Source organism: Callorhinchus milii, unplaced genomic scaffold (genome assembly GCF_018977255.1).
Source record: "Callorhinchus milii isolate IMCB2004 unplaced genomic scaffold, IMCB_Cmil_1.0 Scaffold1, whole genome shotgun sequence".
Lineage (NCBI taxonomy): Eukaryota > Metazoa > Chordata > Chondrichthyes > Chimaeriformes > Callorhinchidae > Callorhinchus > Callorhinchus milii.
In genome coordinates, this window is record NW_024704742.1 from 55,133,290 (window position 1) to 55,151,216 (window position 17,927).

Consider the following 17,927-nt stretch of genomic DNA (forward strand, 5'->3'; position numbering starts at 1 on the left):
ATTCAGCTTAGCTTCAAACCACAACACTGTTCAGAACTACCCGTTTGAAGGGTACTATATGAATGCAAGTTTTTTTCCGCCAATGTAAAATCATTAAAGTTACAAGTTTAAAATATACATGTTGAAATCAGTTATATCCATTTTCTGCTTTGACACACAACACATACACCTCCTCTCTTGTGCATTATGAAGCAACTAATTGGTTTGTCCTACAATTTCTGAAACCCTCACACACAAAAATTTCAATTCCCTAGCCAACTTACTTTATTTCTAAATAATGTGAGAAAGAGGACCCAAAAATGTATAATAGAAATCAGATTTTGCCTCAATTCATTGCCTCACATTTTTGGAAATTGTGGATGCGGTGGGTGTGAAATTTCCACAAAGTCTTATTCAATGACCCAGTAATAAGATAGTAATTGAGAAACCTGGTTAATGAGGCCAATTGATAATAACAATAATCCTTGCATTGATATAGCACTTTATCATGTCTTCAAGACGTCTCAAAGAAGTTCACAGAATACACTGTAATTGACTATCGCGAGGCGAGTGCTCTAACCACTAAGCTACAGGAACCACAGGATAGGGTCACCATATGTGCAAATGGTTACAGTGGTTCAAACTAAAGCTGCCTGCAGTCAAAACTGGACTTGCCCACCCATGGGATGCAGCATTAAAGCAGGATCCAGTTAGCAATAATTTGGTGCCAATACACAAGCAGCAAATCTAATTGCTGATGTGGGCAGCTTTGTATCAGCCCTTGTGACTGAGACGGTGGGTCAGGTCATATCTGAAACAGTCTCAATATTGATTAAAGCTGTTGACTGCATTTATTATCGATATGAATTAACTTTGGTGATAATTAACATGTCATTTGAATCTCGCATCAAAACTGACCACAAACAAATACATTTTCATCGTTATATAACTAATTAACCCATCATGTTCATGATAAACACACATGGACAATAAATTTAAAAGTTGACCGTAAAAGATGTTCAAATATTCACTGAAAGGGTCACAGATTACTGGATCAAAGGAGATGACTTGGATGCATTCACTATACAGCATAAATAAACTAAATTCTAAGAAGTTGTAGACACCTTTCACTCCAATTAACCAAATCTGGCCTGCATGCAGGTCTAATGAGATCAGGGAACACATGACTTGGGTAACTCATGGGTGACCTTCATACCACTCCACACTGCGCTGCAGATTTGTGTATCAACATGCTCTTTAGGCTACCATGCTGGCTAAGCCTGTAGCACTCTTGCTCCATGTCAGAAAGATAAGGGACTCAGAACTCAGTAATGCTGACATTCCAATACAATGCTGGAGATGCTCTGGATCGTTGTTGGTGCCGTTTTTCCAGATAAGACATCAAATGCTCAAGCAGACATTAAAATCTCCATAGCATTATTTGAAACGAGAAAGAAATTTCTCCTGGTTTCCTGTCCAACAAACCCCAAGATAAAATTGGTCATTCACTTCGAAGCTGTTTGTGGGACATTGCTATGCATAAATTGGTATAATACACAGTACTACACTTTACGTAAATCCAATGAAACACTTTAACATCCTGCTACGCAAAAAGAGCCACACACCACAAGCAATGCATTTGGGGGTTAGACTAGACTGACTTCAAAGAATTAATACTGTCATCAAAGAGCTTCAATTTTAAAAATGCTCATTTTGTCCCCTCAATCACTTCATGCAGATTTTGAAAGAAGCGGTATACTTTATGGTTTTGATGGTATGACTAGCACTATAATACTAAAAATACTTATGCCTGGAAATACTCAATTTCCCAGACAGCATGCAGTACAAAAAACAACTTCACTATCACACCAAAGCTATGATAGAAGTAGAATCGTTGGACCAGCTATAATTATAAACATTTGGGCAAATGTTGTCCAGTGGAGAAACGGTTTACACTGGTGTGTGGATCGGCTACCAGATGGCACAGATACAAGATAATTGACAAAAGAACCAGAGGAGAGACGAGAATTATTATTATTTTTTTTAAACGCAGCACATTGTTATGATCTGAAATGCATTGCCTGAAAGGGTGGTGAAAGCAGATTCAATAATAACTTTTAAAAGGAAATTGGATATATAATTGAAAAGGAAGAAATCACATGGTTACGGGGAAAGAGCAGGGGGTATTGGGACTAAGTGGATAGTTCTTTCAAAGAGTCAGCACAGGCATGATGGGCCAAATGGCCTCCTTCTGCGTTGTAAGATTCTATGATTGGATCCTTGAATGCGCCACCACTCTGAACTGATCATTAAAAATGTGGACACGCATCAGCAGTAACAAAGCTGCAATACCTGGTGCTAAAGATGGAGAAATTTGCTCAAACCACCATCACTTCATTCAATAAAGCCAACACAACAGCTGCGGTACTAGAAAATGTTGCATCATGGCTTTAATCCTACAAATAACAAGTCTCAAGGGTAAAGAACCTCTATTTTCATTCTTCATTACTCTCTTGAAAATGCTCAAGGATCAAAAATCACATGTTATATGCACGGCTTGTACCTATTTTATAATGCTTTAATTACATTTTGTCAGGAGTATTGACTGCCAAACAAGTTGAACTTCATATAGGTTTAACAGACACTATTCATATTGGGCACTATTCATATTGTTTTTTTAAAAGGAAACTAGACACATATCTAAAATGCAGTAAACTACAAGCGGGGTGAGGGGGTGAAGGCAGGTAAATGGGTTTGTAATGATTGTTCCATTTTTTAGAAAAAAAGCCAGCAAGGACACGATGGACCCAATGGCTTTCTTCTGTGCTGTAAATTTCGATGGTAATAAAATCATCCCATAGTATAAGGTAGGACTTCAGTCGAAACACAAGATTCTTTGCAAGCATTATTTAAAACACGTTTGGCCCTTGTTTTCAAAAGGAAGCTTCCAAATTTGTAGCTAGGGTGTTGGTTTCAATAATAAATTCACATTCAAAGAGGTGTTAAAGCAGACCTTAACTAATTGCTGAATACAAGCATTAGACTAATTATACAGAACAGCTAATTAGCAGGAGAGTTTATCCTCTCCTTTCCTATTGTTGTTTTCGTATTGCTCTAACAAAGAAATTGTTCAGTTTCATATACGACTGGATAGCTTCAAGTAGATTGGATTAAAATGATGGCACTCTACACACAGCTAAAAGGTCAAGGGAATGCAGATCACAAATCCTTAAGGAAAAAAGTGAAAAGCATAGAGTACAATCTTGAAAATTGAAAAATGAGCTCACCTTTCCCTCACTATTTACAATGTCATTTGTTGAAGAACAACATTTTTAAGTGCTTTATCACATTGAAATGGTTGCATACTTTTATTTGCTTAAATGACAGAAGTTGATCTAATATTTGTACAAAACAATCAAGTGAATAAAATAAATCCTTCCATAGTCAGATTAAATTGCAACCAAGAGACTTCCTTCCCCCATCCCAGCTGAACAACACAAACCTGTTCGGAAAACAACTGTTCCCTTGCTGTACACCGAGAGAAACTGAAGATTTTGTAGCAATCCTTTTACTGTGAGCTGCAGATGGATGTTCGTCAGGGAAGATCTCAGCCCCAAAAACATTGCTTGAAGACTATAATGGAAGATTCAATGAAGAAATTGTTCTCACCCCAAAACACACTGTACAGCAAAGATGCTTCACCATGCGGACAAAAACAAATCACACTGATTCAAGAGAATCAAGACAGTTAAATAAATCCTCAAAGTCTTCAATTCTGAGAATCATTGTAATCAGAGGTTGACAAATAAATCCATTTGGCTGATTCTTCCTTCACAGATGTGAGACAGTCTAAAACTAAGCTGACAGCGGAATCCTACCCACTGATTCAGAAAACAACAAAGCAGCTCCTAAATTGCACTGCAATTTTACGCTTAATCTGCTACAACAAACATGCTTACAGTGGGGGTGGGGACTAAATCTGGAAAAAGAAAAACAGTAGCGTCTTAGATCTAAATTAAAAAAGTATTGTTTTCTCTAGCTTTGTAAGGAAAATAACCTAAAATAGATCAGTAAAACCAGGTTAATATGCAGTAATTTGTGTACAGTGCAAGAATTGAGCCTTTTTATACAATTGCACAATTTGTTTTACATCAGCAGATTGGCATTTCCCAGAGGACTCCTGACTCGCTTATTGTTCTGTAAACAGATTTCCTGCCGTTATTCTACAAAGGCATAATGTAATTCGTAGTCCACACCCATCCATGGAAAAAAGGAAATTTAATAACATTGCATTTTTTAAAAAAAAAAACATTTCCAAGCAGTGGGTCACCAAAGGAAAGTCAAAGGAAAGGAAAGTCACTTCATCACAATACAGGAGAACTGTTTCATTACAATATAGAAGAACTACAAATTACAAAGGAAGCATTCTACAAATTTAAAAAAAGCGCTTGGGAATGTTCAATATCAGCAGCTTTAGACGATAAATGTTACAGCCGTTGTAGTTAAAAAAAGAGCAAAATTCTCCCCTACACTATGATACAATTGATTCAGTATGTGTCAGAGCGAAGTATATCACAGCTGTACATTCCTGCCACCTAGTCTCACCATTACATCTATCATATCTGCTGATTCAGCAGGGGAGTGGGGTTGCTTGCGTCAGGAAACAGAATCCTTTTTAAAAATACACATTTTCTCTTCATGATGGAGGACAGAAACAGAATTGACATTAAAAGTTAACAGGGCACATTTAATGCCATTAGAACTCTGGAATCTAGCAAAAATAAAATTTGCACCATGGGACTATTTCATAAAGACAGGAATTGTCAACAGGCATAAGAAGTCACATCAAATTACATCCTTTGGAGGAGACGATAAAACCAAGTTCCTGTCTGCCTATTCAGGTGTACATTCAAGTCCTCATGGTACTATTCGAAAAGAGAAGAGTTTCTCTCCCCAAATAAAATTGCTCACTCACGCCAAAATCCCTGGGCTACCGTGTTTCTCCCACAATACAATCAATCCACTTTACAGTATATCCTATGAAGCACTTGTACATCTCAATGATGTGATATGGCACTATATCAAATGCAAGGATTATTTTTATTATTAATGGTCAGCTACAAGCTACTTCTCTTTGACAGGATGGTTGAACAGAACTTGGATCAAGGAAGCAAATTTCACTAGTCAAAAATCAGACAACATTTATTGACGAGGCTAACAATAAAACTAGTGTACAAATAAAAGAAAAATGGAAAAAGCACAAGTAACAATGGACTCTTTGAGATGTACTGTTGTGAAAGATCAGCAATGTTAAAGCCGTTAAGATGGAAAGTTGAAATGCAGGTCACAGATTCAAATGATACACAAATGACCTTTAAAATTGGCATTTCACTTTGACATATCTTTATGATCTTTGAAATCCAGCTCATTTTTCCACTTCTGCCAAGAATGAGAGTCAATAAAACCACATTTCAGTCTCCCAGAGATTCCCTTGGTATGATTCAAGTTACACTGAAGACAGATGCAAGATTCTGCTTTCATTACACTCAAAGAAATGAAGAAACATTCAGATAATCTTGCTAATTTCATTGATTTTCACTACAAGGAGATGGTGAGGAGAAAAGAAAGGAGAAGTCAGACAAACAGCACACAAAATGCAGTAGTATCAAAAAGAAGCTAACTCCTGCAGGTTGTCAGGCAATCAAATAGGCAAACATTCTGCTTTGATGTAGTAAACTGTGAATTCAAATCAACTCCTCGATTCCTGCTCTGGATTATGTTAGGTGATCTCAGCTTGAGTATCAAAGGTATTACAGTTGCCTCAGCAGCCCTGGGCTAGGGAGGGGGAAATATGCAGATATAGTTCCAGTATCTGTTCACTATTGGAAAGGGCACATATGTTAAGTGGATTTCAGAAGGGGTAAGATCTGTTTCAGTTTTGAAGCTGAGTGTCAGAATGTTTCCAACAAGAGCAAAAAACCTAGTTAAATCAAGCCTTACAACAAATGTTTTCAGTAGAAGAAATTGGAGAAGCTCATAATAGTTCCTGAAGGAACAGGCAAAAGGATCATTTACAATCTAACATATTCATTCAGGAAGGGTTGGTTTGTTCGACAAGCATTGTCGAGACGACGCACAACCATTCCAAGATTGTAACCACTTCAGAAGGAGAAAAGCACACCAAACCTCCATTCCTTCCACAGAAAATGGACATTTAAAAAAAGGTTCAACCAACTCGGGTCATCAGTTTAGCACAAACATTTCCTTCAAGAGCAGCACGCAGGAAATGACATCAGCCATAACCCAACGTCCAGAAGCCAGCCATTTCATCTTTCCATGCACCAGATGGCGATTTGAAGCACCACTCGATCCAGCAATCTTTATACACATTTACAGTGCTGGCTGTATTTCATGGACCCACAACGACTTTGTGAAAACAGAGCAACATATCAATCAATCCAGTATTTCTTTTTACTTTTTTCTGAATGAATGCTTTTATCAAATATCCAGTATTCCATGGATGGGTGAAGGGGGTGTGGAGAAAGAAATTCTCACGGTCTTTAATCTCCTTGAAAGTTAAATTTAAGGTTAAGTTAATTGTGCATTCCCCCTCCAACCATCCCCCCCAAGTTCTGCAACCACATTCCAAATAGCATGAAACAGAAACGCAGGATAACAAACACACACCTGGTTTAAGCTCCCCTTCATCACTTTAAACACTTTGGAAAACTTCCTGGCGTGAAGGGTGCAATATAAATGCAAGTTGTTGATGGTGGTGGTGGTGAAGCTGAGACCAAGTTTATGTTTGCAAGTCTTTCTTTAGACCATAAACCTAAATCCTTGAATCAGCTAACTTTTTTCTGATTCCACATATTGTCCTTTGGAGCTCAGGGCATCCAAATAACTATACATGTGTCACCAGCGATATATACAAGGTCAGAATGACTTTAAATTTTTAGTCAAAAGCCTTTCAGATACAGCAGGGTACATTGGATACAGCACACATGTGGGCCAGTCAGTCGCAAAGAAAACCTATTGTTCCTCCATTTAGTAACAATTAGAATCTACAGACTGCCCTAATGGTCTCACTAACAACAGAGACAGGTGTGTCTTGGTTATATCTGTCCTGTTAAAAAAATAAAGCCCTCAGAATCAGCAATCGCAGCATCCTCAGTACAAAATAGATTCAGTTAAAAAGGGGAAACTGACTGCAAAGTCAAGGCTTCCAATTTTAAAAACAAAGGTTTTCTCCTGAATATTCATAAAAGAAAGGTTACTACAACAAATGACCCTGACATTTCCACAGTTAATATTAACTGCATCTGCCTTGGGTACCTTTGCACAGACTACACAAATAATGGTGAGTTTGCTCCATATCCACAAAGCTTCCTACAAACAAAATCAACAGACCAATTCTCTAAAATTACAAATAAAACCATCACATTACAGATTTGGTCAGAGAAAACACAAGGAAAATATTTATTCCCGTTATGGGAAGATTCAAGTGGATTCTCCACATTTGATCCAGCTTTATAATTTGCTTGTGCTTCAACTAACCTGCCAATTACTGGGTTAATGACAAATTAGGCTGCCCTGTGATGTAGGGGAAATCTGACTGGCGGAGCACAATTGCGATGAGACAACTTGACCCCTATTAAAATATCCAACATATGGAAGGTGAAATCTGAATGTATATCACTGGGGCAAATCCATGATAGAATGCATCTTTCCATTGTTATAGCCAGAATAATAGATGCAGTTATAACTGCTCTTCCAAATGTTGATCTGGAAACATTTCAGAAATCAGGAAAAACATGTGCAAAAATGTAAGCCCCTCTATCAATGCTTGAAAATGTCAGAAATGGTTCAACAAAGGACCCTTTATCCAGCGTCCAATTGTTCACTATAGTATTTAATATAAGCAATGGTCAGCTGCAATATTTCCCCTGGCAATGACCATTACATAATGTGAAAAACAAGAGTACCCGCTATATCAAAACAGCCTACCACAACATTTACATGAGTATTCCATCGGCAGTGATCCAGGAAACAGATATAGTACAAGATTCTGAGGGTTGCATACATTACAGGGAATTCCTTCCTTGCATTAAGAATCATGCAAGCGGCTTTCTTCTATCAAAATAAATTTGTTCAAGAGAAAATCAAGACAGATTTAAGGACAAGAGGAAGAGCAATCTACCTTTTACATCACATATTGCGCTCCCAGTGTTCCAGTGTAAAGGGAACACTGAACAAAGTTCACATGTTAATGGTGACTTGGCCTTCTCCTTGAGCTCACTTGACTTACCTCAGGAGTAGAGGATTTTCCAGGTGGTTTTCTTCTCCTCCCAAATTGGCCATAGAGTTTGGGGGTTTCTCCCTGAGGGGGGACTGGATGGTCAGCACAAGAGTTATTTCGGTGTAGATTGTGAGGGAGGTGGAGTGGGGACTTCTCATTCTCCTTCACCCGAAGCAAACTTAATGGGCCACTGGGCTTTTTCTCATCCATACATATAAATAATTGTGGCTATTTGTAAACTTAAGGCAGAGTTATTCTTGCAAGTCAAGCTCATATCAGCATCATCTTGTGTAATAAATTATACAAACTCACCTAATTTCTGCTACATAGGAGTCCTGAGATTAGTTTCATTTTGCACATTATGGATTTTAAAACAATCTTACATTGAAATGTCACTGGGGCGTAATTCAGAAGGATAATGGTTCTAGGTACAACTCAACAGTATACGACTTATTATTGAAGTGGCAATGCAAGAAATGAAGGACATAATTGGAATTACACTTGAATCAGAGTTTTTGGAAGCTCACCTTGCATAGAATCTCTACATTGGCTACAAATCTTCAGATTTACTGGTTAAATGTGGTTTAAAAATTACACTAACTTCTTTGCAATTGTATAACCTTATGCATTTGAACTCAATTTCAATTTTAGAGCAATTCTGCAAACTTCAATAAAACATGAAATAAATTGTTGTCCAATCCAATAAGAATTCAAGCAAGGAAATAAACGTGCACAGAATAGATTTGTTCACGAAAAATACCCAGTCAATTCATTTGCACCCATATCCTTATCCACGTGCGAGTGGACAGGTCTTCATTATTCACATGTTTGTGCTGTAACAGAAAGCTGAACCTATTTGAACTAGAATAAAGATTGTGGAACATCTTGAATAATAATAATAATCCTAATTCCTTGTATTTGATAGCTCTTTTCGTATTGGGAAGGATATTTTTCCTACAAAATATACAGTCAATTCTCTTTATGGTATATTCTGTGAAGCGCTTTGAGATGGCTCAATGAAGTGATAGGGCACTATATCAAATGTAAGCATTATTATTATTATGTCCAAAGCACTTCACAAGCTATACCTCAAAGAGAAGCAATCATGCATTTTGTAGGTAAATATTTTAAATAAGAGGCATAGATGACCCAGATGCAGGCAAAAAAAACACAAATTTAAAACAGTAGTGGAGGATACAAGGATAGATGCAGTTTGAAATGAAATACCGCATTAAAAAAAAGTATTTTCGAGCTGTTGTGGTAGAAAGTGTTTGGAGGAAGGAATGAGGCCATAGTTCAAAAGCTTTTTGCTTAATTACTTAGTATGTTCAGTGAGCAATTATAACATGCTTTTCTCCCAGATGAAGTCAAGTTCTCATTACATCAATTACAGTTTCAAGTTTGCAGGTCAAAAAGCTGGTATGAATTTACACATAGGATTTTACTGTATACATTTTAGTAGAATTCTCATGGGTACATCATTAGCTGTTAAAACATTTTCTTCCACTTTTATCATCTTCCCTTTTGCCCAAGGCTACAATTGTCCAATTAGAAATAAAAATTAGCTGATACCACACATCAATTAGTTCTTGGCACACAAACCACATTGAATTGTGGAATACTGACATTCAGTTTTTATTCAGAAGAGTTCTGAAGTCGCAGCAAGTGAAGATTTAACAAATCAGCTATTCATACAACCAGCAATAAATACTTCAGCAGAAATACCAGAAACTTAGGAGAATTTTTACGGCCTTATTTTGTTACATCAAGGAAGTGAAATCCTTACAGATCAGATTCGGTATGCAACAAATCTTACAGAGTACTGGTGTGTAACAACGCAGTCTTTTCATAGACTCACAATGGAATTTTTGCTGTTATCTTTCTACTGGCTATATAAAATCTTTCCACTGGCTATATAAAATCTTTCCTCTACATAGTCTCCAAATACACAGCCTTTGGTAATTGATCTGCCTAAGTACCTTTTAAATGAGGTATTCCAGTGAAAGCCTAGCAATTCTTCTCATCTGTTAAGTATGCACAATATGATCAATGCTGATTTAATATAGATGGGGGCTTGTGTGGAGCATAAATACAAGCATAAACAAGTTGAACCTAATGACCCGTCTCCATGCCATATCCCTCTATGTAACAATAATAAACATTGTATTTGATATAGCACCTTATTACATTGAGATATCTCAAAGCACTTCACAGGATATACTATATTTATAGGCAAAACACAGCAGCCTGTTTTGCGCACAGCAATGTCCACAAACAGCCATGGAGTGAGTGGCCAATTTTATATGGGGGAATGTATTGGCCAGGGCATCAGAAAAAATGCCTTCTCTTTTCAAATAGTGCCATGGGATCTTTAACACCCACCTGAACAGGCAGACGGGACCTCAGTTTAACGTCTCATCTGTAGAACGGCACCTCCAACAATGCAACGTGCCTCCAGCACTGCATTGGAGTGTCAGCTGAGACTATGCGATTCCAAGTCCCGACGTGGGGCCTGAATCCACAACCTTCCGACTCAAAGGTGAGAGTACGCCAGGCTGACACAATGTGATATTAAAATGCTGGCATGGATAAACAAAGTTCTCAAGGAATCCATATTTTTCCCCCATTCTTTTCAGTGTTGTGGGGTAACAAATTGCCAAGGGATCTATAGAGCAGCATGCAACTTTATCACCCCCTTCCCTCAGAAACTCCCTAATAGATGATCCGTGTAAATGGTCTGGTAGAGAATTTTGATCATATGTTTTACACGACAAGAACATCAACACTGAACTCCAGCAGGACAAACTTTTTAAAAGTTACTGTGAACTGAAGTGTTTTAATTAACGAGTAGTAGGTCGAATTAACTAGTCAGTGTGAAGTCTTTCAACATTCAGATTCACGTAAAACCAAGTTAATTTTAAAACTGTTTACTTGTGGACTTACAGCGAGCTCGGCCCCACCTGCACACACAGCGAGCTCGGCCCCACCTGCACACACAGCGAGCTCGGCCCCCACCTGCACACACAGCGAGCTCGGCCCCCACCTGCACACACAGCGAGCTCGGCCCCCACCTGCACACACAGCGAGCTCGGCCCCCACCTGCACACACAGCGAGCTCGGCCCCCACCTGCACACACAGCGAGCTCGGCCCCCACCTGCACACACAGCGAGCTCGGCCCCCACCTGCACACACAGCGAGCTCGGCCCCACCTGCACACACAGCGAGCTCGGCCCCACCTGCACACACAGCGAGCTCGGCCCCCACCTGCACACACAGCGAGCTCGGCCCCACCTGCACACACAGCGAGCTCGGCCCCACCTGCACACACAGCGAGCTCGGCCCCACCGCACACACAGCGAGCTCGGCCCCACCGCACACACAGCGAGCTTGGTCGTGTGCCTCTCACGCTGTTTGTTTGACACTGTTACCAGGGTTGGGATAGTGGAAGCGGCGCGAGTGGGAAATCGGCTTCTCCCAGCACCCAGCCGAAACTGAGCTCCTGTGATGAATTCTTGGTAAGTGCTATAGTATTCAATCTAAAAAATTTGAGTATTTTAAATATAACTACATTTTCAGGAAATATATGCCTGTAGTTTTAATCCAGGTTGGTTCACAAAATGCATCTCTCAATAGCACCAATTAACCCTCTGCAATTTTCTGCAAAAATTTATCATATGTCGCCATAATTTCCCACAAAATTTGTCAATTGCCCACAAAGTTCAATCCTTGAACTGTGCTGCATTATTAGCTGTGGTCATATTCCTCGTTCAGATTCAGTAATCCCTACTGCAAAGTGGGCATGTATGGACAACAGGCGAGCAACGACATCTCTCTGCCCATGATTGAATCACCTTGCAAAATGATTCCTCAAGGCTTCCACATGAAGAATGACTAATTGGGTATGTTGCAGTGAACTGCTGCCACCTGTTCCATAAACCAGTAGAATGCATGCCGGCACAAGTTAAATTACTTCAGGGCAAAGAGAACATGGAGGAGGATAAAACAGTTTGCAGGTTATAAAGCTTCCACACACAGTTTATGATAGATGTAATTAGCAGGACAAATATTATTCAATATGATAACACTTGCATTTGATACAGTGCCTTATCACGTTGTTGAGACGCCTCAAAGGCCTCACAGAATATATTGTAAAGAGGATCGACTGTATATTTTGTGGGCGAAAGGCAAGTCATTTTTACTAGATTGAAGTCACGCATTTTTCAAGAATCAATCATCATTCTAAAGTGTCAAAATGTTTCCAGAATTGCAATGTTTAAAATTCTCAGGAGTTAGTTTGCGCAATATTAAAATCTAAACCAGTTTGCTTCTATATTTCAGAACATTTCAAGGTTATAAGCTGGTCTCAAAACAATCCATGGTTGCTAAAGTTACCATCAAAACAATGAACAGCATGACAAGTTTAACAAAAACACACCCTTGCTATTTCTAAAATTGCTGGATTAAATAATTAGATTCCCACCTCAAAAATAGAATTAAAATCCAATTTCAAAATACATCTGCCCGTCAGTTTCAATTTCATTGCTGAATTTAAAACCATTATGTACTTAAAGAAAGATTGACAATACTAAAAATGAGATGCGGACTTGAATCTCTGCAAGTTATAACATATAAAATTATCTATGCAAATGTGAACATCATAACCAATTTTGTTAGCTTCAAGTAGTGCCTGAAGCTAAAATGAGAAAAAAAATTGCTTGCACACTAGACTGAATTAGGATTACTCAAATTATCATATATGATTCCAGGACTCTAAAGTGTGTTTAAAAGAATATTTCCTCAAAAGAGGTATGCTCTCGAAAGCATACATTGAAAAAAAATCATGAAACATCTCCAGAGAATAAAAAGCAAGGACTCCTTGATGCATTTTGAATGTACCAAATAACACTTGGTGAAAATCAATTTGTATTCCTTCGACAGTGGATATGTACACCAACTCACTCCTCACTGGTCTCCCCAGCTCCACTATTCACAAAGTCCAACTAATTTAAATTTCTGCTGCCGTTATCACTGTACCAAATTCCACAACCACATGACCCGAGTCCTCGTCAGGCTCCAATGGCTCCCTGTTTCAGATGGATGGATGGAATGATTTCAAGGTCCTCACCTACACTTCATGCCCTGATACCTCCCTCTCTGATCTCCTCAAACCCCACTCCTCTATCAACCCTCTTCACTCAGCCGGCACAAGCCTTGTTCCCTGCACCATTGGCGGGCGCACTGTCCGATATTATGCCCCAAACCTCTGGAACTCTGCCTTAATCACACCATCTTGACCCCTCTTTGCCTTTCTTCAGATCACACTTTGACTTTCCTGTTTGATCGTGCCTGTGGTTACTTCCCCCTTCACAGCCCAGCGTCAAACTACACCATTGTTAAATGCTCTGAAATGCTATTCCATGTGAAGGGAGATATATACATGCAAATTGTTGTTGGATATGACAGCTAACATCTGTTGCATTTTTACCCCTCATGAAGATTCTCATTTAGAACAAGTTGCCTGTTTTGGGAGGGGAAACAAATAGCTTCCACTTGAAGTTAATCATTTCACTGAAAATTTAGCACATCAACAACAATGATGTTGAATACATCATTTGTATAGCGCCTTTCACATCGGGAGGTCATCCTAAGGCACTGAACAGTCAGGGATTTGGACCCTAGGTGGGGGTTGGGATCAGGAAGCACGGGGGCAGGGAAGATAGGAGTAGGAGGGTAAATGAAGAGGAGGATCTTGAGACGTGCCTTGGATGAGGCAAGAGAGGGAGCGAGGCAAAGAGACTGTGGGATAGAATTTCAAAGGGTGGGGTCAGAGAGGCTGAAGGCCCGACCGCCGATGATGGGGTGGATCAGCCGGGGGAACATGCAGCAGGCTGCTGATCAGAGGGAACGGACCAGTCAGTATGGAGTTAGCAGTAATAGATTTAGAAAGGAGAAACCCCGTGGAGAGCCTTGAAGTTGAGCACAAGGATTTTGAACTCTATCCTCCGGGGGATGGGGAGCCAGTGGAACCAGGCAAGGGTGGGGGTGATGGGGTCACTGAGCCTGGCGCAGCAGAGGACACAAGCTGCAGAGTTTCTGAATGATTTGTAGCTTGTGGAAGGAAGAGTTGGGAAGGCCGATAAGCAGGGAGTTGGCATATTTGAGCCTGGATGCGATGAATATGTGGATGAAGGTCTCGGTGGCCTGAGGGGAGAGGCATTGGCAGAGCTGGACAATGTTCCAGAGGTGGGGGAAGGCAGAGAGGTCCATGGTAGAGACGTGGGATAGAAAGGATAGTTGAGGGTCAAACAAGACACCAAGAGACTTCATCATGAAATACATTGGGTATAATTCTATTCCACCAGTACCACTAACTATAATTCTTTCCAGAAGTTCTGCCAGTTATGCAAGAAACCCAAAACCTCATCACAATGCCTATAGTTTTGCTTACAACTCGCAAAATACCCCTTTACCCAAACCTAGTTTTAGTAATTAGGACTGGATTATATTAAAACATGAATGTGTGCAGTGTAAATTACTGAAGGGATGTTTTCTTGAAATTCTGCCATATACCAAAGCAATGCTGTAACACAGTCCACAGTCTTCGGAATCTAATCCACAATCTTATCACCTTTAAATAACTATATAAATACTTGCCCTTCATATCAATTCACCCATGACAACATAATTTTTAGGTAAAATTTTAAAACACAGGGACTCACCTTCCAGCGCACCAATCCTCCTGATATTGTAGTTTGTAGATGTATACCATGGATAAGACATGATGTGCAATTTGAAAGTCAGGATGGAGACCTGTCCAAGAGCAATTTTAAGACCATGCCTCCCTCAGTCATATCATATTGAGTGTGTCCGATAGTGCTCTGGGACACTACCCTGTGTGAAGGACGCTATATAAGTGCAGGTTGTTGCATCACTCTCAAGATACTATTTTTGTTTGTAAAATTGCGCTGCTATAAAATTAAGGTTAAAAAGACCTTCACAATGGAGATTTATACAAACTCTTGAACACGAACCTGTATTGTGAGTATAATCAGGAAATAAGAAAGACTTGTAGTCACGCCTATGAAATTGGCAGAAAAAAACACCCAGTTAAAACACCACAAACTGGTCTGCATAGGAGGAGAGGGAGGACACTGGTATGCAGTCAACCATCAATTGAGGAATGCCATTTAGACTTCAATACAGGTAGAAAGTGAAACACTATTTCATAATAGTCCATGAATCCTGGCTTGCCCATGAATCAGGATACGTGGCCTACAATGAATCTTCACATAAAATAGAGCACACTTATCTAAGATCAAGAAAGCGTTCAGCTACACTTGAGAAATGTGTGCAATTAAATAGACATTATTCGGGAATACATTGCAAAATGATTATTATTCAGAAGCCTTTAAACTTCCAAATTAAGTTTGAATTAAAGTACAGTGGAAGCCGCTTAAAATGGACACATCGGGAAGAGGTCCAATTAGCAGCCACTTCAAAGTAATGGACAGGCTGAAGCCATTTATGAACGGAGGAGAATTCCACGTATTCACAAGCGTCTCCAGTTATCAATCAATTGTGATTCGACTCCTCCCATTCCCTCCCTTAAATATAAAACCATGAGAATATTTTTGTTTATAAAACATTATGAGTTGTACATGATACAACATAAGCCTCCTTTTATCTGTACCACTTCAAAACTTTATCTGAAGAAACGTAGGTGATCTGTCATCTTATTGTCCGATTATTCTTTGTCATTCAGTGTTCCACCACTCTTGTTGAATCAAGGGGAGAGAGAAGGTGGGAAAGAATAATATTGATTGGGTGCCTCATTGACAAATGTAGGACCTGGACAGCTCCCTTACATCGTGGTGACCAGAATTGTGTGCAGTATGTAAGTTGCAATTTGACCAGAGCCCCGAACAGCCAGAGTATGATGTCTGGGGATCTAAACTCAACTGATTTAGCAATATGGCACAGCACCCCGTTTGTCAAAACATTGTTACAGCAGCATACAAAGCAAAGTGAGCAACGAGTCAATTAACACCCCCAGATCTTTTTCAGCTACCGCCTTGCTGAGTTCAATCCCCTCCCTGGAATACTTGCATTTCCTATTCATTCATGCATTTATCAATATTAAGCTTAATTTGCCAATTATTGGTCCATCTGCATTCCCTATTCAAGCTCATTGTAGGACTTTTTTGCTACCCCCTGATTCCACAGTTCCCCCCAACTTGGTGTCAACTGCAAATTTAACTCTTATAGAAATAATATAAAAGGATATGAGGAACAGGAGGGGTCCTAGTACAAACCCATGAGGCACCCTGCATCTCACAATAGTGAGCATGTAAAAATATAACGAAAAGGAGAAATAGAGTGCCATACAAATATAATTTCGTTATTGTTGAAAAAAAAAAGGAAAAAATATCAAAGTTTAGTTAAGGCGTAGTGTATACATTTCTTCAATGCAAAATCCAAGCAATTAAAAGATCCACAGATTCTCACCTCTTAACTGGTTGTATGTTGAACTGCCAACTTGTCTTGCACACCATGAACCAGTCCTAGGAAGGGTTTTACTTCCAGGAACTGTGGAATCTCGGTTTGTTCCTGCATTTTTTTTAAAAAAAAGTTACATAAATTAAGATTGGTTTTAGCTTAGAAATTCAAAAGCTCAGCAGTGCAATGTTTTTCAGAAACCAGACAAATACTGCACACAATTACTGACAAAGTAGAAGGACCCCAGGGGCTAGTGAGAAAATACTCACATTCACATTACAATTAGAAAACCTCTTTACATTAAAAAAAATACATTTTGCTAAAAATAAGTGTATTGTGTATTTCTCAGATACTGACGCTTACTCAATTGCTGCTGGCACGTGAAATCATCCAAGTTGGTAAAAGTCAAGTAACAAATAATGGAGCAATGAAAGAGAACTTCACGCTGAAAGCTGCATTCACACAAATCCAAATTGGAATTTGATACTTCAGTTAGGCGTTTTAGGACAAATTAACTTATTTTATAGCTAGAAAACAGACTGCACTGCTTGCCCACAGGGTGGGATGATTTGCTCACCATTTCTCATCTATAATATAAAATAATAATCCTTGCATTTGATAAAGCACCTTATCAAGTCTGAGACATTTCTAAACGCTTCACAGAATATACTGTAAAGTGAACTGACTATATATTTTGTGGGCGAAACACACCAGCCAATTTTGAACAGCAGTGTCCCATAAACACTCGTGGATTGAGTGACCAATTTTTATTATGATTATTTTCTTAAGGAATTAGTACCCCTGAAAAAGCAATCCACCAATCAACTAACCACCAGGTTCCTACTTACTCCTAGATAAACAGAGGTGTGGAGTAAGGAAACTTGCCCAAAGTTTCGCCCTGCCGGGAATCAAACCCAGGTCTCTCGCTTGTGAGGCGAGTACTATAACCATTGAACTGCAGGACTCCCTCATAGAAAGTTTGCCTCTCCAATAAATATTAAAGGATTCCTATGTTTTTCTCTGTCCATTTGACATAACCTGCATTATACAGATGATAAAACTGTACAAAACTGAGTATTTCACTGTGTTAATCACATTTGATGGAGGTGATTTATTTTAGAAAATAAGGCAGAGAGAAAAAAAATTGGATAT

General features: G+C 39.2%; 1 protein-coding gene across 10 annotated transcripts in view; it reads right to left on the minus strand.

Moving 5' to 3' along the window:
• The window catches only part of mtus1b (microtubule associated tumor suppressor 1b), a 97,855-nt gene that overhangs the window by 34,196 nt on the left and 45,732 nt on the right, over positions 1 to 17,927 (minus strand). For all 10 annotated transcript variants that reach the window (XM_042342213.1, XM_042342235.1, XM_042342222.1 and 7 more), the window contains exon 6: positions 16,785 to 16,886. In XM_042342213.1, coding sequence (XP_042198147.1) covers positions 16,785 to 16,886 — 102 coding nt within the window. The remainder of the gene's footprint in view (positions 1 to 16,784; positions 16,887 to 17,927) is intronic.